Source organism: Carcharodon carcharias, chromosome 18 (assembly GCF_017639515.1).
Source record: "Carcharodon carcharias isolate sCarCar2 chromosome 18, sCarCar2.pri, whole genome shotgun sequence".
NCBI classification, from domain to species: domain Eukaryota; kingdom Metazoa; phylum Chordata; class Chondrichthyes; order Lamniformes; family Lamnidae; genus Carcharodon; species Carcharodon carcharias.
The window spans coordinates 36,086,304-36,108,734 of record NC_054484.1 but is presented as its reverse complement, the minus strand read 5'-3'; the positions used below and the strand labels follow the sequence as shown (position 1 = coordinate 36,108,734).

The 22,431-nt window shown below is 40.4% G+C and overlaps 1 protein-coding gene across 22 annotated transcripts in view; it reads left to right on the top strand.

Moving 5' to 3' along the window:
* LOC121290577 (target of Nesh-SH3-like) overlaps positions 1 to 22,431 on the top strand; it is a 290,979-nt gene that overhangs the window by 122,383 nt on the left and 146,165 nt on the right. For 18 of the 22 annotated variants that reach the window (XM_041211152.1, XM_041211169.1, XM_041211161.1 and 15 more), the window contains 6 exons: positions 3,533 to 3,613; positions 8,079 to 8,159; positions 9,899 to 9,988; positions 10,699 to 10,779; positions 20,842 to 20,931; positions 21,516 to 21,608. In XM_041211152.1, coding sequence (XP_041067086.1) covers positions 3,533 to 3,613; positions 8,079 to 8,159; positions 9,899 to 9,988; positions 10,699 to 10,779; positions 20,842 to 20,931; positions 21,516 to 21,608 — 516 coding nt within the window. The remainder of the gene's footprint in view (positions 1 to 3,532; positions 3,614 to 8,078; positions 8,160 to 9,898; positions 9,989 to 10,698; positions 10,780 to 20,841; positions 20,932 to 21,515; positions 21,609 to 22,431) is intronic. The other 4 variants (XM_041211158.1, XM_041211156.1, XM_041211168.1 and 1 more) reach the window with 4 other exon arrangements.

Here is a 22,431-nt window from a genome sequence, read left to right as displayed (position 1 = left end):
ATTCATGCCACACGATCGCCAGACAATGATCATCTCCAACAAGACAGAATCTAACCACCTGTCCTTGCCGTTTAGTGGCATTACCATTGCTGAATTCTCCAACATCAATATCCTGCGGATTACCATTGACCTGAAACATAACTGGAATTAACATAAATACTGTGGCCACAGAGCAGATTAGAAGCTGGGAATTCTGCAGCGAGTGTTTCACATTTGGACTCCCCGAAACCTGCTCACCATCAACAAGTCACAAGTCAGGAGTGTGATGGAATAAATTTCGCATGCCTGGATAAGTGCAGCTCCAATAGCAGGAAGAAAGTCAACACCATCCAGGACGAATCATTCTGCTTGACTCGGACTTTAAACATTCACTCTCTCCACCATCAATGCACAGTGATGGCAGCAGTGTGTACCATCCATAACCACTTCTGCTCCTCCGCGGGACCTTCCAAACCCGGGATGTCTACCACCTAGAAGGACAAGGGCAGTAGGCACACGGGAACACCACCACTTGCAAATTGCCCCTCCAAGTCACATATCTTCCTGTCTTGGAACGATATCCTCGTTCCTTCGCTGTAGCTGGGTAAAAATCCTGGAACTCCCTTCCTAAAAGCACAACACCACGTGAACTGCAGCAGTTCAAGAAGGCACCTCGCCACCCACTTCTTAAGGCAGTTAGGGAGGGCATTAAATGCTGGCTACCAACAAGTAATCAGACAGATGAAAAACCACAAAGCGTGCAGCCTTGATTCCAGCTGAGGTCTTCAAAGCTGGTGAATGTTTGCTCAAATCAAGACTCCATGTGCTCATCCTACAGATTTGGAAGGAAAAAGAACAATCCCCTCCCCCTCGAACTTCATGATTGCTACAGTTGTAACCCTCAAGAAGGGAGATAAATCCTGCTGTGGAAACTATCTTGTCCATAGCAAGGAAACTCCTGACACACATTCTCCTGACCACCTACTTCCTGCGGCTGATGAAATCCTCAGAGAGCAGGGCAGAATTTGTGCCCTCCCTGGCAGCGAGTTTGGTGGAAGAGGGACATTTAATCAGACGGAAGGAAGTCCAGTGGGGACCCCACCGCCTTCTGACTTCAACCCTAACTAGCAAACAATGCCCACTTAAGAGCTTTATCCCACCGCTGCCGCTGGTATTAACCAGAGGTGTATAGCGGGCTTCCCAAAGAGGGAGTAAAACAAACAAACCTCATTACATTGTGAGGTTCTGTGGATTGTGCTCCAAAGGCTTGGACATCCAAGGGACTTCATCACAATCCTGCAATTGCTTCATGATGATATGACTCCAACTATCTTAAGTGGAAGTTCTGAAATTGGCACGTTCACAATCTGGACTGGGGTCAAGCAAGGCTGTGTGTTTGCCCCCTTACCATTCACCTTCTGCCTGAAGGTGATTTTCACATCCTCGAAGATCAACTGCCCCCTGGTGTCAGCATCAAATACTGTCCAGATGGAAAAGTCTTTAGCCTCAATCGCCTCCATAACAAAACTAAACTGACCACCATGGATGTACATGATCTACCCGATAGTGGATGATTGTAGTGTTGTTATCCACTCTGCACCAGATTTTCAAGCCATTCTCAGTCTCATCAATTCTGCATGCAAGAAATTTGGTCTGTCCTTGAACATTTTCAACACAAAATTCATATCAACTCACACCTTGACAGTCATCTCTCTCAAAAGGCCACCATTGACGCAGAGATCCAACACTGGATCAGCTGCACCAGCTTAGCCTTCTAAAAACTACAGCAGTGAGCATTTGACAACAAAGACCTTCACAAGTGAACAAAAGTCTTAAGTGAATACAGCAGTTATTATCACCATGCTTCTGTATTGCAGCAAGACTTGGACTGTGTATCACACATAAGAGGACTAGAGATATTCAGTCAGTAATACCTCTGCCACATCTTCCGGATTCAATGGGAGGACCATCTAACAAACAGCTGCGTCCTTCTTGAAACTACGTCCACAAGCATTCAGGCAAAACTCCTGGAAAATCAGCTTTGATGGACTGGCCACCGTGTCCACATGGCTGAAAATCACTTCCCCCGCCAGGTCCTATTCTCTCAACTCTCAAATGGCCAATGTTCCAGGGAAGAGCAAAGAAAGTGTTTCAAAGGCACTCTGAAGCTCTCCTTGAAGCGGGATAATGTTACCTAAATGATTGGGAGAAGCAGCTTCCAGTCGTTCAGAATAGTGACAACTTATTCATCAAGCTGTATTACACCTCAAGTCCCAATGCCTTAATGATGAGGCAGAGCAACGACAGAGAAGGAAAAGAAAGGAAGAAAATCCAGATTCCACTACCTCATCAGACATCTAGCCCCATGTGCCCAAAAATCAGCGTTGAAAATGGGCCTGTTCAGTCACATGTAGACCCATGGCATAAACTCTCAGCCCTGACTAGATGTCATCCTCAAATCAAGGGACAGCCAATGAAGAAATCCCCACTGCTCTACAGTAAATGAACCAAGATCCTTAAATCGACATCAGTAGCTGAGGTTCTTTAAGCTAAGAATCATTCTTGTGGTTCTGCTCGGGAGCTTTGTCCAAGGTCACAATATCACTGACGATGTTGGGGACGAAGACTGGACACAGATGCTGTCTGACCTGTGACCTGTATAGTGCTGGAATGGGGACCTTTAATTTACAATGAATGGCTTTGTTAATACATCCCAACACCCTTCTAACTATAGCAAATCTATATTAGTTATGCACCTTCAGTGACCTGAGCACAATAACACCAGCATCTTTTTCTCTCTCAAACTCTTTCAGTCATGTTTCCTGGAAATGATAGGTGAACAGTCTACTGCATGAATCTTCTCAGAAATCACATCAATGAACCAAAGGTTCTATAAGTTTCTCCTTGACCCCAGACTGTAACAAACAAAACTGTGGGTTTTCTTATCCACCTTGCCGCTCCTACTATTTACCCCTGGTTGATGGCATTCCACTGTGGAGCTTTCATTTTTTCTGTGACAGTGCATTGGATTTTCATATTCCATATTGTTATCTGTACCCATGTTTATTGCAAATATACCTCATTCGTACCAATAAGGCTGGTTTTCCCCAGTTGCTATGTGTAGCAACACCACAAACAGAATGTGGGAAGATTTCTTCTAGTCAGTACTTCTGTTGGCCTTGTAACTTCTTTTAGACTAGAGGAGATCATTCCCCATCAAAATTGGTCCAGTTGTTTATCGAAAGAGTTCTTATTCAACTCCACTTTAATTGTTCTTACTGGAAGTCTATTTCACATATCCACTATTCTGTGGAAATAAAAATTCCTTCCCTAATCTCATTCAATGCTTCTTAGTTTTGTACTTGTGACAACTTGTTCTTTGTTCGTAGTCCAGATAAGACAGCTTGTGTTGCACCAATTCACTGCACAAATATGCTCTGCATTGCCAAGTCACTGAATGCTACTCCATTTGATTTTACCATAATTGTCATGCATCAGTTAATATGCATGAGCACAGAGTATTTTATTTGCTTTCTCTGAAAAAAAATTGCAGAACCTGAGATACCATCTTCCAGCAGTGGACCTTTCCATCCAACTTCTGAACCTGATGCCGTGGATAATCAGGAATTCACAGGTAGCTCAGTGATGCATAAATATTTAGGTTATGTTTTTCAATGTGAATACTGCATGCATTTTCAATGTACTATGTGCATATTTGTATGGCACATGTTATTAGTAACATTTTTAACATGTTGCATTGCATTCATAGATTATAGATTTCAATGTTAGCATGATGTGTATTGTCTACACAGTATGATATAATATGCAAAGTGACTCTGGGAGTGTTTGCATTTGAAGTATTTGGCCAACAATTCTCTAAGGAATAATTCCATTATGCATTCAATATAATGTATCCTGCATGGAAATAAGTCAAGGTGTCTTTTCAGCAATTGACTGCTCCTTAAACTTTGCTTGAATTGAAGAACATTGAAAAGTTACGTTGCATGGTCAATACATTTCTGTTCTCTACAGCATCTTTTTCCACTCCCAAAATATAAAACACAAACTATATTTTCATCCACTTTTTAGAAACTAATTTTAATTCCCTTCTTTATTTGTGACCAAAATATGCTTTATTCCTTCAGAAAATATGTAAACAAATTCTCAGGCGTTTGCCTGTGGACTATTTTAAACAGGTTCCTTGGAAACACAGAAGAAGGATGGGCTGATTTTACTTGCCTGGGAGTCTATTTTGCTCTTACCTTGTTGAAATTGGTGTTGCGCTGCATCGGAAATCAAACTTGTTTTGTTGTTTGTACGGTGTATTGCTGCATCAATGCATTATACCAGCGTGTTGAATTTCCAAGTCATTCCAAATCGTTATGATCACATCTGGGGCCATAGAAAAATATTATTTGCATTGTCCACGCTAAATTATGGAAACTGACGTATCATTATCTATTATTCACAGTTCAATAGCAAACATCTTTTTCAATGTGATACGTGCATTTTTACCATATTGCATGTGTATGTGTGTGTCTATTATATATATTATATTGTATATGTATATACAAAATGAATGAAGTAATGCTGCTTTAGAATGTTCTAATGTTTTCCCACATTTGAAGCATTTAAATAGCAAGGACTGATTAATGCAGCCTGAGGTGTATTTCCTGGTTAATCAATTGTAATATGTGGTCTAGATGAGAATGCTTTTGCAAATCTAATTTGTGGTCATTTGTCATTTAAGAATCAGTCTCACAAATAATTTGTGCTCACTATTGCTTGAAATATGTTGGCTTGTCAGTAAAGTGTAGCACAGGTGGATATAAGTTCATAAAGTAAGTAAATTCCATCCAGCATGAAATGCTATATTGCTTTTTTTTCAGTGCAAACTCTGTTTTTGGTCTTTGGGTTGCAGCTCATTGTTATTCTTGAAATATAGATTAGACTAGCTCTACTAGCCCAGCTTTCATTCTTCTGGTGACATCATGTTTTTATTTCCTAACCAAGCCAACAGGCATTCTGTCTTCCGGCAATTGAATTTTAGAACAAAACAAAGGAGGCAAGAATTCTTTCTTCCTATTTTTCCTATTTTTTCCAATATTCAATGCCAGGAGCCATTGCAGGATGAGAACTAGCGTCTTCGAGTGGGAATTCTAAACAAGACCTGCATGCATGTCGACTGCCTACACAGATGACCTTTGATTTACAGGGCAGCAACCACATCCACTGATTCCAGGCTGAAATGCACCATCATTTTGTCTTCCCCTTTCAGCGTTACTTCTGACTCCAACCTCCTTCTTTCACTTGCTATTCTAGCAGATTATACACTAGTGTATGCTTTAGCAGGAAATCTTGTGAAATCAGGAATTTTTATCAACAGAATGTAGTGGTGCTCCATCTCTAAAACAGCGATATTGGTAGCGAGGATGGGTGAGGAGTAAAGTATCAGGAAGCAAAAGAAGAATGCCGCCATCCGTTATGGAGGGAGGATGGAAAGTACTAGAATAAACTGAGGGAAGAGGGGCAGCCTGGACTAAGAAACGAGGGAAAAGCGTGCTTGCTTGAACTAGAATTGGCGGAGTACAACAATGTCAGCTAGAATCTAATGGGGATGGCTCAGTATGAATTGTGCACAAGGGCGCAGAGTACCAGTGCAAAATGCATGGTAAGAAAGAATGAGCTTACATTTATATAGCACATTATCACGGCTCTTAGAAAGATCTTCACATACAATTGATTACATTGAAATACAGTTATGGTCACTTTGCAGGCAAATGGAGCAGACAAGAATCCACGGACAGTAATGAGTTAAGTAAACAGTTAATATATTTTGACAGCGTTGGTTGAGAGAGGAATATTGGTGAGGACACCAGGCCAACATATTCTTCAAATAGTGCTGTGGAATCTTTAATGCTGATCTGAATCACTGAAATGGAATAGAAGCCTTTGATTAATATTTTGGTGTAAGGGTTGGTGCCTGCAACACAACATCATTTCCTCAGTGCTGTAGTGAAGTGGCAGCTTAGAATTATGTGTTCAAATGCTACATTGGGGTTTCGGGCTACAATCTTATGACTGAGAAGCAATAGTCTGAGCCAGGTCTTGAGGTGGAGAACTGTTCTTCTTTATTGTGATGAATGGAAATGAAAGAAGAATGTCTGCATGACAGAATGGCAACCAAAGAAATGATTTCAAAACAAATTCTCAAGACATCAAGGGAAATCACCTCAGTGTTGCATAACGTTTTTCCAAGTGACAACCTTTTGGTCAACGGAGAGTCTGGCACATGCAACAACCTATCCCAATGTTTGAGTCCCCAAACTACTGAAGTCTACATCCACTTGTAGGCTTTTTGTTTGACCAATTTGGAGTGTACAATCTTTCCTCATAAGGACAAATTCAATTTACATAGGTTCAGTAACTTATGTGTAGGTATTCAAAGGCCTGCCTTTTTCACATTTTGCATAACCAAAACTGCTATAGACTTGGTCTCAAATTTCTATCACCAGGCATAAACTATTTGAACCACTTCAATCCTAAAACACCTCCTCCCTCCTCACCATCCAAGGCCCCTATCACTCCTTCCAGATGAAACAGTGACTCCTTTGTACTTCTTTCAATTTAATCTGCTGCATCCGCTGCTCACAATGTGTCTTCTCTACATTTGGGAGACACCTTCGGTCACTGCACAAGCATGGCCTCGACCTTCCTGTTGCCAGACATTTCAATTCACCATCTTGCTGCCATGCTCAGATTTCTGTCCCCAACCTGCTACAGTATTTCATTGTAGCCCAATGCAAGCTGGAGGAATAGCACCTCATCTTCTGATTAGGCACTTTACAGCCTTCTGGACTTAACATTGAGTTCAGCAACTTCAGACCATGTACTCTGCTCCACCTTCCCAACACCTCCCCCTCACAGGCCCAGTCTGTAACTTGTTCTCATGTTTTGCTTTCAGAAAGCGCTGACCCTTGTTCTGCTATTAACACATTCTACTATCTGACTTTTATGCCACTATTAACACCTGCCTTAGTCTTTAACATTATCATTACCACTCTCTTTGTCTTTTGCGCATGACATCTTTGTCAAATCTCACCTGAACTCCCACCTATCCCTGATCTTTTATTTTGTTCCACCTGCTTCATCTCCTCTCATCAACAGTATAAATTCCATCACATTTCTACCTCTCTTCAGCCCTGAAGAAGAGTCATTTGGACTCGAAATGTTAATTCTGTTTCTCTCTCCACAGATGCTGCCAGACCTGCTGAGTTTTTCCATCATTTTCTGTTTTTATTTCAATCCTAAAGATCCCAGTTATCACCTCCCTGCAGGAGGATAGTTACTAATTAATCAAAAGAAAATTCACAAATGGAGGTTTGGGTCCTTTCTTGATGAACAGAGATACAAGCAGTTCCTTACAAACAACAATGAAAGCACAATTCATAGCATCAGCACCCATCATATCCCATTTAATAATAATTCTAACAGTTAGAGAAATGAAGGTTCAGCAACAACCATTTGCTTCTTTACGATAAGTCATGTTCAACATTGAGCCATAACTTGAGCTGCGGGTATACCCAACATTGCACAATTTTAAATGCACGTACATTTTGTATTTTGATGTCATGTGCTTTGTGTTTGAACCTTGCATCATTAAGTTATGGCTTAGCTATGATTAGCCCAAGCTCCACTGAACTTTCTACATTTTATAGGTGTATACTCATAGCTATGTTTGAGTTGTTACCTTGTTTGAAGTTGGAGCTGTTGGTCAGCTTTAGGTAGTTTTCCAATTGGCATGTATGGCACTTGAGATGCATGAATGTCCATTGTTAACTGTGTCTATGTTCTCCACTATTGGAAAATAAATAATTCCTAGCTTCTTTACTAGATTGTTAAGTTGAGATCTATGCTTCACTATGTGGCATCATTGCCTGAAACCTGTTTCCTGTCACTGTTGTTGCATAGTTTGTTTGTGCTTCAGTCCATTACATTGCTATGAGGCATATCATGGTTACCTAAAAATATTGCATTTGGTTTTTAACCACGGTGTGCATAATGTCAGTTTTATTTGCTTTCTCTGAAATGAATTACAGAATCTGAGATACGATCCTTCAGCACCTCATCTGCCAATTCAATTCCTGAACCTGTTGCCTCTGGCAAGCAGATATTCACAGGTAGTTTGATAACTGTTGCATCATAAAGCTGCCTTTTCATAGAAAATGATGTGTGGAGCTTCTAAAAAAAATTGGTTTCAAATGCATTGCTAGTCGGTGTGCAATATAATATGAAGTTAGTGAAGATTCCCTTGTAAAGCAAATTTTATGGCCATTAGAATTTTAAAGAAACATTCATGTTGCATCAACTTTAATTGGGCTTTTACCAGAAATGCAACTCTTGGTGAATGTCAAATATCATACCTGCATTTGGAATACTTTTATAAAGCACAATGCCTGGACATTAAATTAAATCCAGATTAGTTATTTCAAACAAGAGGATTGCTTAGCCAATATGCCTGCATCAAAATGAAAAAGCAGTTACTACACGTAGGACGAATTTTCATTTCCTATTAGTGGACTGCATCCTAACCTAGTGGTAATTAGTTCCCATTTATTACTGGTGGTTGTGGATAGATTATATTTCTGAATCATTTATGTTGATTTATTTCTTGGATCTCGATTAGGATATAATAAGTATACTCTTGAAGAGTGTGTATTATTTCATGTTTATATTTTGAAATCATATTTCTCACCTCCTGGTCCCTTTAATTGTATATGTGTGTTTGGATAAGTTATGTTGCTTATTAGGCAATAGAAGGTAATGGATCTAAAAATGAACGACACAGCTTAAATGCTCTATGGCTTATTCACCACTGAAAGGTACATCCATTTGTCAGATATCAGTATGCATAAGCACAAAGTACATTGTCTGGTCAATGGCTTTCATTAATGTGGTGGTAAATCAGGATGTCATTGCAAAATATACTGACCGGTCAGTAAAATGCATGCAAGTAGAGCATTTATAAACAATGTATTCAATGATAAATAAAACCCATCTTGCATGGGCATTACATGTTATTTAAATGAGAAATCCACTAAAATCCACTACAAATGAAGTTTATTTTTGAGATAATGTATTTTAATTATGTGCATAGACTTCAGATGAAGGAAAATAGAATTGAAAATGACACCTAAGAGATGGAATCCTCAAAGGCTTCATTCAAGTTCAAAATGCACAATGGCCCATCTTAGATAAAACATACAAAATACTTTGAAAGTATTTAAATAGAATATACATATATTTCAATACTTTCAAAGAATGTTAAATGTTTTATTTAAGATGGCATTATTGTGCATTTTGAAATTGAATGAAGCCTTTGAGGATTCCATCTCTTAGGTGTCATTTTCAATTCTATTTTCCTTCATCTGAAGTTTATGCACATAATTAAAAAACATTATCTCAAAAATAAACTTAATTTGTGGTAGATTTTGGTGTACCTTGTTTTACTTAGCCAAGTAAGTGATTAAAATATGAATCTGTTCTGCATTGGTACTTTTGTCATTTGATTCTGGCTGGGTCAGAGGCCACTTCTTATGAAAGGTGGGTGCTGCAAGGAATTCAGGGTTAGGGAGAGCTCCTGGACTACTTTTGATCACATTGCGGGGGGGTGGGGGGTATTGGGTGTTTTTGTTTCCCCATTGTCCGGGGTTTTCACTTGGGTCTTTCCTGGGAGATTGGCATATATATGTGATACACAAAGTACCACAAATGCATGGAACAGGCTGGATGGACCAGAGGGTCTTTTCCTGTTTGTCATTGTTCGTATGTTCATACGTTCATCATCACAGTTACTATGACATCAAATAATATTAGCAATCACAGACATTTTCTTTTGTTTCTGTGAACAACATTGCAGAACCTGAGGTTTCTTCCAGTACTAGTTCATTTTCGTCCAGTTCAGACTTGGCTTCCAAACTTGATGTCATGGACAAGGAACAGTTCACAGGTAGCTGAACAGATATAGCATGGAAAGCAATTTCACTGTGAATACTGAAATGAGCATAATCACTGTGCATATTATATTCAAATACATACATCATCAATACAATGTGTTCTATGGCTTATTCACCGCTGAAAGATACATTCATTTGTCACATATCAGCATGCACCAGCACAAAGTGCATTGTCTGGTCAATGGCTTAATTAATTGGTAGTAAATCAGGATGTCATTACAAAATATATTGATTGGTCAGCAAAATGCATGCAAGTAGAGCATTTATAAGCAACGTATTCAATGATAAATAAAAGCCTATCTTGCACGGGCACTACACTTTATTTAAATGAGAGATGAATCATTGCTCGGAAGGACTACATTATTTGACAATGCTGTGTCTTATTTGGCTGGTTACCTGCATCATGCAGATTATTTTGTGTACTGTCTATTTCCACACATGCTTTGATCACAGAAATTATGCAATATGTTTTAATTTGTGTTGCAGCATGGATGTTATGCATTGTTGCTTAGTGAAGTATATTGGTGCAGCTGCCACATAATTTCTTACCTGCAATTTAGTCTGCCTACTGTTTGCATGAATGGTGCTCCTTTAGCCATGTGAAGCTTTTCTGTGGATGTTGCGTGTACTGCATTGTCCCCTCTATGAAGATATGTTTTCAGATGTGTTATAAGGCCTGTTTTTATCTGGAAAAAAAACACAGCGCGCGAGGAATCATCCTCCAAAGCCTCATATTCACACACAACTTCTGAACCAGATACTATGGATAACCAACAATTTACAGGTAGTGGCATTAATAGATATGAGATAGATATATCTTATTTTATCACTGTGCAATATGTATATAAGTACTATATTTTGCATTAATATCTTCAATCATAATCCCTTAGCTCACTTTGTCAATAAACGCCATCTCAGGAATTAACAAGAACAGGACTTTATTGTTGCATTTTAAAGAAGTCTTTTGCTCGGATAACACAGTGAATCTTATCCATTGTTTTTCTCTCTCATTCCATATTTACTCCTCTGTACCAGTGAATTTAAGTCAAGAGTAATGTAGTTAATTGTTAGTTAATTTTGGTCTATTGCATGAAACTTTTTTTTTCTTTATTTTTTCATGGGATGTGAGCATCGTTGGCAAGGCCAGCATCTGCTGCCCATCCCTAATTGCCTTTCAGCTGTGTGACTTGGCCTTTTCAGAGTCAACCACATTGCTGTGGGTCAGGAATATTGTAGGACAAACTGGGTAAGAATGGCAGATTTCCTTCCCTAGTGGACCAGATGGGTTTTTGCAGCAATTGATAACAGTTTTATGGCCAATGATTTTAAAAATTCCAGATTTTTAATTGAATTTAAATTCTATGAGCTGTTCTGGTGGGATTTGAACTCACCTCCCTAGAACATTGAGATAAAAACAAAAAAACTGCGGATGCTGGAAATCCAAAACAAAAACAAAAACAGAATTACCTGGAAAAACTCAGCAGGTCTGGCAGCATCGGCGGAGAAGAAAAGAATTGACGTTTCGAGTCCTCATGACCCTTCAACAGAACTTGAGTTCGAGTCCAAGAAAGAGTTGAAATATAAGCTGGTTTAAGGTGTGTGTGTGGGGGGGCGGAGAGAGAGAGAGAGAGATAGAGAGGTGGAGTGGGGGTGTGGTTGTAGGGACAAACAAGCAGTGATAGAAGCAGATCATCAAAAGATGTCAACAACAATAATACAAAAGAACACATAGGTGTTAAAGTTAAAGTTGGTGATATTATCTAAACGAATGTGCTAATTAAGAATGGATAGTAGGGCACTCAAGGTAAAGCTGTAGTGGGGGTGGGAAGAGCATAAAAGATGTAAAAAAAAAATTAAAAAAAAAATAAAAAAAATAAATAAATATTTTTTTTTTCTTTTTCTCTTTTTATAATGGAAATAGTTGGGAAAAGGAAAATCTATATAATTTATTGGAATAAAAAGAAAAGGAAGGGGGAAACAGAAAGGGGGTGGGGATGGGGGAGGGAGCTCATGACCTAAAGTTGTTGAATTCAATATTCAGTCCGGATGGCTGTAAAGTGCCTAGTCGGAAGATGAGGTGTTGTTCCTCCAGTTTGCGTTGGGCTTCACTGGAACAATGCAGCAAGCCAAGGACAGATATGTGGGCAAGAGAGCAGGGTGGAGTGTTAAAATGGCAAGCGACAGGGAGGTTTGGGTCATTCTTGCGGACAGACCGCAGGTGTTCTGCAAAGCGGTCGCCCAGTTTACGTTTGGTCTCTCCAATGTAGAGGAGACCACATTGGGAGCAACGAATGCAGTAGACTAAGTTGGGCAAAATGCGAGTGAAATGCTGCTTCACTTGAAAGGAGTGTTTGGGTCCTTGGACGGTGAGGAGAGAGGAAGTGAAGGGGCAGCTATTGCATCTTTTGCGTGGGCATGGGGTGGTGCTATAGGAGGGGGTTGAGGAGTAGGGGGTGATGGAGGAGTGGACCAGGGTGTCCCGGAGGGAGCGATCCCTACGGAATGCCGATAGGGGGGGGTGAAGGGAAGATGTGTTTGGTGGTGGCATCATGCTGGAGTTGGCGGAAATGGCGGAGGATGATCCTTTGAATGCGGAGGCTGGTGGGGTGATAAGTGAGGACAAGGGGGACCCTATCATGTTTCTGAGAGGGAGGAGAAGGCGTGAGGGCGGATGCGCGGGAGATGGGCCTGACACGGTTGAGGGCCCTGTCAACGACCGTGGGTGGAAAACCTCGGTTAAGGAAGAAGGAGGACATGTCAGAGGAACTGTTTTTGAAGGTAGCATCATCGGAACAGATGCGGCGGAGGCGAAGGAACTGAGAGAATGGGATGGAGTACTTACAGGAAGCGGGGTGTGAGGAGCTGTAGTCGAGATAGCTGTGGAAGTCGGTGGGTTTGTAATGGATATTGGTGGACAGTCTGAGACAGAGAGGTCAAGGAAGGGAAGGGAAGTGTCAGAGATGGACCACGTGAAAATGATGGAGGGGTGGAGATTGGAAGCAAAATTAATAAATTTTTCCAAGTCCCGACGAGAGCATGAAGCGGCACCGAAGTAATCATCGATGTACCGGAGAAAGAGTTGTGGAAGGGGGCCAGAGTAGGACTGGAACAAGGAATGTTCCACATACCCCATAAAGAGACAGGCATAGCTGGGGCCCACGCGGGTACCCATAGCCACACCTTTTATTTGGAGGAAGTGAGAGGAGTTGAAGGAGAAATTGTTCAGCGTGAGAACAAGTTCAGCCAGACGGAAGAGAGTAGTGGTGGATGGGGATTGTTCGGGCCTCTGTTCAAGGAAGAAGCTAAGGGCCCTCAGACCATCCTGGTGGGGGATGGAGGTGTAGAGGGATTGGATGTCCATGGTGAAGAGGAAGCGGTTGGGGCCAGGGAACTGGAAATTGTTGATGTGACGTAAGGTGTCAGAGGAATCACGGATGTAGGTGGGAAGGGACTGGACAAGGGGAGAGAGAAGGGAGTCAAGATAACGAGAAATGAGTTCTGTGGGGCAGGAGCAAGCTGAGACGATCGGTCTACCGGGGCAGTTCTGTTTGTGGATTTTGGGTAGGAGATAGAAGGCACTTTACAGCCATCCAGACTGAATATTGAATTCAACAGCTTTAGGTCATGAGCTCCCTCCCCCATCCCCACCCCCTTTCTGTTTCCCCCTTCCTTTTCTTTTTTTTCCAATAAATTATATAGATTTTCCTTTTCCCACCTATTTCCATTATAAAAAGAGAAAAAGAAAAAAAAAATTTATTTGTTTATTTTATTTTTTTTTTACATCTTTTATGCTCTTCCCACCCCCACTAGAGCTATACCTTGAGTGCCCTACCATCCATTCTTAATTAGCACATTCGTTTAGATAATATCACCAACTTTAACTTTAACACCTATGTGTTCTTTTGTATCATTGTTGTTGACATCTTTTGATGATCTGCTTCTATCACTGCTTGTTTGTCCCTACAACCACACCCCCACTCCACCTCTCTCTCTCTCTCTCTCTCTCCGCCCCCCACACACACACCTTAAACCAGCTTATATTTCAACTCTTTCTTGGACTCGAACTCAAGTTCTGTCAAAGGGTCATGAGGACTCGAAACGTCAACTCTTTTCTTCTCCGCCGATGCTGCCAGACCTGCTGAGTTTTTCCAGGTAATTCTGTTTTTGTTTTTGTTCCCTAAAACATTAGCCGATGCCACTGCCTCTCCCCTGAGTGGCAAGGAAATTCCTCTGAGCTGTTTCTGCTCCATCAGAATTGCCAGAATTGTGATGGAAACTCACTACGTTTCCATCAAAGTGACAGGATCATCTCCAAGGAATTTTCTTGCCATTGTTTTACTCAGTAGGCTGGATTTGCTGTTTGATCAATAAACTAATATGCGACATATTTGGCAAGTCAAGCATATTTGGTAGTATCTCACTGAAATTTAATTATTAAACTGTATTTCTGTGGTTACTATTCCTTGACCAATGATGCATTGTGCAGCACAAAAAGGTTCTTTATTGAAATGTGTGAAGGGCATATTTGCTTATTGAGTATGTGAATTTTTTTTTTTTCGCTCCATTTCAATCAATGTAACTTAGTAAATTTCAATGTTACATAATTATACAATGTTAATTAATCTTTCGTGGCATTGAATCAGAAAGGCCTATTAATCCATTGCAGCATCTGTCCCACCTGGTCCCAGTAAGGCCAAATACCACACCCCACAACCCCCTCACCCCTGACCAGTCCTGCTGCCCCACAACAGGATTTTCTCTTGCTTTTCCCCCCCCCCCCATTCACTTTGCTGTTCCTCCCGTAACACATTCTTGTTGATGCATCCACCCCATAAATTGGTAGCTCTTCTTTTATCTTCCGAACTCATTTTATTTAACAGGATCTAAATTTTATGTCTGAAAATAATAGGCTCGGAAACTTGCCTACCTCTTTGAGATTAAAAGGCATCATTTCCTCTTTGCCTGTCTCTCCTTACGTCCTGCCAGGGTAGATTGCTTTCATTCTCTGTCATTCATGCCCCACTCTCATCTATTTCTGAAGAGTTCTCTGCTAGCTAATCCTGTAATGGCATTGGTTCTGATATTAGCTACAAAGTTGAAGGTGTGTTTTAAACAGATTTGCCCCTGTAAAATAATTGTTCAGTTTCTTCCTGTAGGGAAGTGGTCATCTGTTTTGAAATTGAGATATATGCCAGGTTATCACTATCAGAAGGGACAAGCCAGAAATTACTGGCTTTCTTTTTCCCCAAGTTTATTCAATTGTGATTAATTTCTATCTTGTGAATATTAAATTTGAGTAAATCTGATGTATAACCGGCCATGCTTTGCTTGCATGTAAAATCAAGAATAACAGTTCAAGGTTAGTGTGTGCATGCTAGAATTCCATACATCAAAATGGTTATGTTTTACCATAATTATCATTTTCTAAAGCTGAAGGAGATAATAACAGAGTTGAAAACTGGTCCACCTTAAGTTTACCTCCTAGGCCAGATTGAAACCTAAATTTACATTACAATTTCTGAACCTATTAGGAAACATTGAAATCTGTGCAGTTCTCTCTGCAAACCACAGACAAATGCATTTTTTAAATAAAAGAATAAAAGCAGCGTAACTCAGTTTGAGGAAATTCAAGTTTGTACTTCATACCTATAGCATACACCTTTGACCAAGGTCAACTTGGCATATTCTATGTTCGTGGAGGCAATGAGATTCCTGAGAACCTTGTAGTACAAGTAAGTAGCTGTGTCATCCTGAGAGAGTGGGCCAGTAATTATTCCGGAGAATGCTATAAGCATTGAGTAGGAAGATTGCATTTATTGTTTGAAGAAATCTGTTGAAGGACATGCTATGGTGACTCAGGGCCCTAACTTGTTTGCGGAGAAAGACCTGGAATGGCAGTCCAGGAAGAAAGCATCCATAGAGAGAAACGTAATGGGTCCAATGTGGAGTCCTGCTATGGAATTTGAAAGACATTAGTCTATTTAAGGACTTGGTATGCACCATATTTTATTAACTTCATGTCATCGGAAATAGTTCATAAAAGCCTGGGGTGTGTTCCTTGATACTGAATTAGATTAAGTTAATAATGGCAGGTGCAAACATTGTTTTGTGGCTATTGGAGGAAGCTGTAACAATGCATGAGTTTTGGTTAAAAAGCAAACTTGAGGCGTTGATTTGATTATTTTGACTATTTTGGTTGACACTAGGCTAAAGTATTAAATTCAATATTAAATTTGTTCAATCACACTTTAATTTTGCTGTTGGGATTATATACAGTAATATTTTTCACCAATAAACCACAATTACATCTTATATTTATATGGCATCTTTGACATGATAAAGATCCCAAGGTGCTTCACAGGAACATTATCAAACAATATTTGAAGGAATCGAAGCATTTTTCTTCTATTATAAGGTCAGTTAATATTCTCAGTCACAAAAATGTTGATTGTTTTGCTCCAATAATCATGATTGAACATTCAGGTTGTGAGATATTTCATTCTTAAAAAGTTCAAGCCATTTTAATTCACCTTTTCTCTGACCTAGATACCACATACTTGTGTTGATTCATGAGTAGTTTCCCTAATTGTTTTCTCATGGTCTTGCAGTGAAAACTGTTCATTATTGAAATAACAAAGTACGTTCACAACTGTCAAGGTTTGAGGTGTCAGTATAAATGCTATACCTGGTCATATCCAGGAGCACTTAGACTACAAAAGGCTATTTCAACTGAGCTAAAAGCCTTGTGTTTAAATTATATTTATATTAAAAGCAAATTAGATGTAATATTTTCAAAACTTATGAGATCCACACCCCGTTTTGAATTTAATTTGTAGACTTGTATAAAAAACACATCATTCAATCATTATATTGTACTTTTTTGGAAGTCAAACCATGATGGTTTTGTCCAGGATGTCCACTAGTTAAATTTCATGAAAGACCAGTTTTATAAACTCTATTCTATGGTTATTACACTGCATCTGTTTCCACTTCAGAAAAATTAATCAGATTTGTTGAATGTGGGAAGTATAAAGGTCTTTTACTATGGCTAAAGTCACTTAGTACATATGGTCAAAGAATTTATTTCATTTTCCAAATACATTGCAGAGTATGGGGTACTATCCTCCAACATCTCAAATATTATCACTTTACATATGACGTCTGAACCTGATGCCATGGATATGCAAGAATTCACAAGTAGTTGTAGTAATTGGGGGAACATAGTTGTGAGCTCTACAGTAGAAAGCATCATTTACATAGATGAATGAGCTGTTTTGGTGGGTCAATATACTCTCTTCGTGTTTAAGTATCCCAGCTAAGGTTGAATATATTATCTGTGAAGGTGTTAATCCACTGTTTGTTGACTAATTTCTTACTTGTCTCAGTTTGTCCCCATAAATTCTTTCATTTTAGTAATTATATCTGTATTATTCAGTTATTCATTGTGTTTCATGAAGTATACGCTTTAGCCAATAAAAATAATTATCGTCTTCCTCTTATCTTTACATTGCTTGTATTGCCTTAATGTTCTTGAAGTTAACGTGTGATGCGTCTTTAAGTTATGTATCTTTAAGTTGGGTGAATTGTTTTGTAAATTTATATCTCCTTTAGCTTATTTTGTGTGTCTGTTTCTTTCATTTTCTACATGAATCAATTTATTTGCTTAGATTATATTGAGCGACCAAGAAGTTGGTGTGGTGAGAATTTAATTTTGTATTATGTGCGACCCAATTAGTGAACAATTGGAGGAATTAGGTTTCTGTAACTATCTTAGTAGCTGAGCTCAACTTAGCTATAACGTCTTTTTGCCATACTGTAAATTAATGTAATATATTTTCCAACAGAATTGCCCATTAAAATATGTCCAATTTTCTCTAAATATAGAGATCGCATTGGACTTATTTCATAAACTGCAGTTGTTATATGCAATAAAAAAAGATACTGGACGGAATCCTCCGTTCTGGAGACTAAGTGCAATGGCAGGCAGGGAAGTTGGCATGATTCCCGTTGGGCGACGGGGCAGGTGAACACGTGATCTGCTTTTATAGCTCATTAATTATCTATGAGTGAGGAGCTTGCAAATTTTATGGAGGGGTGGGCAGGAAGTCACCCACCCCGCCATTACCTCATTGGGTCGAAGGTCCTGGCACCATTTTTAATAGGCACCCAGGTAGCTATTTATTCATTGCAGGCCAGGAGCTCCACATTAGCCACAGCTCATACAGGAGAAGCTCGCAGATGTGGGCAACCATATACCGGGACATAGGAGGGCGCCTCCGCCATTGCCTTTTGCTCATCTCTAGACAAGAGCACAGCTGGCGAAACACCCATGGTTGGACCAATGCTCACCGTTGCGGCCCTTTCAGCTCCTTGACCATATAGAGGCCTTGCTGCCTCTTGCTGCTCAGGCCTTGCTCCTCATGGCCCTGTGCCACTTGGCGATGGGCCCATCATCTCCTCACCTGGATGAGAGCCATTACCAAGACAGTGTTGCCTGCGGCCTTCATCGTCGATGGTCCAGTGGATGTGTGAGCAAATTGAAGTGATTAATTTAGTGAGCGTGTCCTTTGCAGGTTTTCCTCCACCTCAAAGCCAGCAGGCCAGTGCCAAGTCCTTCACTTGCCTGTGTCTAAACATGGCATTCGTACCCCGTCCCTCCCAAGTAAAGGATGTCCTGGAGGACCAGAGATGGATGTTCCTTCTGATCTGACATGAATGCGTATGGAGACAGTGGTCTTCGAGCAGGGTGATGAGAGCCATGTGCAAGAAGTCTCATGCAGACACTTTTCTGCTTGCCTCCACTATCCTCGGAACTCTATAGAGAGACCATTGTTTTGGCAGCATAGAAGACCATGATCACTTGTCAGCCATGACTATTCGCCCGGGAAGATGGAGGCTTGGAGTCACAAGTTGGCTGCCCTCCACCAGCTGTTCCTCTTGGAGGCATCCACATCCCCCCCTCCCTTCATCCCTGCCTCTGAGTGCAGCCGATGGCAAATGGCACAGAATGAACGGCAGTTCCACGCCATGCTGGGATCTCGAGATTATGAGACCCATGAGTCAGGAATGAACCTGCTGCCGTGTGGTCTTCACCATGGGGTGAAAATCACAACTGAGCATTTTTGTCATCCAGTTTCCTTGTGATTATTAGGGTGTTCCTTTAGTTGAACAATTGTGCTGACCTTGAACTCCACCCACCCAAAAAGATCCTCCTTCTGCTTCGGGGCATCGCAGTTTTACATCAAATGGAAAGATGGTGCGTGTAACGTTCCAGACGTGCTGCACTACTTTCTATCTTTCCCCTGTCACCCACCAACACCCAACACCGTAGACCTTTTGTCTCCCTTCTGTCACTCTTGAATTCCCCCTCACCCCCGTTAGCCTGAATTCTATAACCATCCACCTCCATATGCCATTCCTCCCCTCCGAGCCGACACCAGTTACCTTCCCCGTGCCGACCCTGATCCTGTGCCCTCCCATTACCCAAGCCACCTGTTTTGTCCCCCTCCCTGTCCCACCTGATGATACCTTCACCTGTCAGACTCACACTCTTGAACCTGCCACCCTATCGCATCCCACTTCTCCCTCTGACTGTGACTGTTCCCTCCTACCATCAGGGCCCCACAGTCAACTACACTGACCCCACCCTCTATGACACTCTGCCCCTTCCCCAGGCAACTACCCCACCTCCTTCTCAAGACAACCCTTCCCCGCACAATCCCTCCCCCCCCGCCCACTTCCCCCGTAAGCCTGACTCCCCTTCCAGCCTTGGAGCTGCCTGTGATACGTGCACTCACATTGCGACCCTCTTAGAGGTAGGTGAAAGCAGTGCCTATGTGCCTCAAAGTCATTGATGAAGTGAAGCTCACCAGGTGCATGCCAAAACTGACCATTCTGATTATCTGTTGGTGGGGCACTTAATTTGGAGGGGGAATGTCATTCCGGCGAGTTGGCCTTTTAATGAACATTCATGAGATGGAAACTGATGCAAATGTGGTTCCCGACATAGATCAGCGGGAAAGCCTTAAACCCGCCATCATAGTCAGGATAACAAAATTCCAAACTGATTTCCTGACAGTGAGAAACCGACTCTTGCAATAACTCCAAATTTTGTGCCCCCGCCTGTCACAATTCCCGCCGCTGACGGGAGTCAAAAATTCCGCTCACTGATTTAATAATGTGTATCAGAGTACTGCTTTAGAAACTGAGAGAACCTCCCTATTAGAATAAAATTAGGTCATCAAACAATGCAAAAAAAAAATTAATTATTACAAATATTTTGCATCATGATGTGTCAGTTCAGCACTATATAATTATTTTGCTAAATGCATTGCAAATCCCACATGCAATGAAGTTCACATTTTATATGGCTTTGGTGAGACCACACTTGGAGTATCGTGTACAGTCTTGGTTTCCTTATCTAGGGAAGGATATACTTACCTTAGCAGATGTGCAACAAAGGGTCATCATATTAATGCCAGGGATGAAAGGGCTGTCCTATGAAGAGAGATTGAGTAGAATGGGCCCATGTTCTCTGGAGTTTAGAAGAATGAGAGGTGATCTTTTTGAAACATATAAAATTCTTAGATGGCTTGACAGTGTGGATGTTGCTTCTCCTGACCAGAGCCTAGAATTAGGGGTCAAAGTCTCATGATAAGGGCTTTGCCATCTAGGATTGAAATAAGGAGAAATGGGGATATGGCAGGGAAGTGGCTTTGAGTAGACATTCAGCTGTGATCTTATTGAAGGGATGAGCAGACTCAAGTGGCTATATGGTCTATTCCTGCTCCTATTTTAATGTTCTTATAACAGAATTTTCTTTTCGTTTCCTCTGACTAAATTACAGAACCTGAGATTCAGCCCACTGCCGATTCATTTCTTACCACATCAAATAAAATTTATGAATTTGATTCTACACAAAAGAAGCAGATTTCAGGTAGTACATAGAAATGATATAGCATGGATGTGCACTTTACTCACAGATTACATGTGCATCACTGGAATGCAGCATAAGCATTTTGTCAATATAATTAGTCTTTGCATTTTCATGCCCTTGAAAGACAGAGTTGTCACATAATGTGTGCAAGTCTATTACTCAGTCAACATGCAGTAATACAGAGCAATAAATTAGGATAATTTTGTAAAGCCACATTGCTTAAAGGTGTGTTGAAGAACAATCAGTTCTGTTGTTTTGGAATTTCTGAAAGAATTAGCCTTTACATCTTATTCAATGCTGACATTTGCATGAACCATATTAATAAGTATATCAAATTTGCATGGAAGTAAAATTAGAATGCTTCTGTCAAACTATTAAACTGCTGTAGGTGGGTTACTTCAGAGGGCTGCTTGGCTTGATCACTATATTTTATCATGCTTGGCCACTACACTGCATTTGTTTTCATGGCTGATATGTAAATTAGGCATACTGCAAACTGTAATATTTGTCTTGTACCTGAAGTGCTACTGTGCAGAATAGTCCAGTTGATTGCTTAAATGTTTTGCTTATATTCCCTGAATAAGTTCCAGAATTTGACGTACCATTCTCCAGCAGTTCACCTGTTAGCACTTTAAAAACATCTAAACTTCATGCCTTGGACCCAAAGCAATCCAAAGGTACTCACAATAAGAGACATTTTAATATATGTGACTGCTATCATTATTATCAGTTCTCATTTTCTTGGTTTGAATTACATTAGAACAGATTGCCATGATAAGAAAATTGCCTAATCAGAAATTAGATTCCTTAACTTCAGAATATCTCATGCCTAGCAACGAAGTTAATTAGTGCATTTGCATGAAGTGAATTCCTGATGAACAGAGTATATTTCGGATAGAAGTACATTGAGATCTTTCGTGAAACTTGTTTCCTGATTGGTAGCTTACAGCTATCTGAGAGTACTGAGCAGAATATATTACAAGGTTAATACTGTGCATGGCTAGTGAGTGGTTGGAGCAGGGAGCAAATGGCGGTCCTGGTGTACAGAAGTTCACCATGACTTAAAGAGCAAGCTCAATGGACCAGCTGATCTTTTCCTGTCCCTTGTTTTAATATGTCAGTATGTCACATGAAAGCATTACTTGCTCATGTGCTTTATATGAATAAATAAATATATTTTGAAGCATTATTTCGATTGGTTAGCACAAAGTATTTTTACTTCTGATTATTGAGTGTGTTCATAGAAAGCTAATCATGGTCAATGGTTAAAAGAAGCAAGCAATTGAAGGTCTTTAAGTACGAAAGAACAAGTGGGAGAAAGCATGAGAGACATAATAGCCAGAATAACTGAATGGCTCAATCATTAGTAGCCATTATTGTTCTCTCTCTATTACACAGTGCATTGAACCATTCTGTTTCTGTGGCCTGTTTACACTGAGTAGATCGTCATTCTTGTTCCAAGTTCTTGCTTTGTTTTGTACAAAATCTTCAACTGCATGT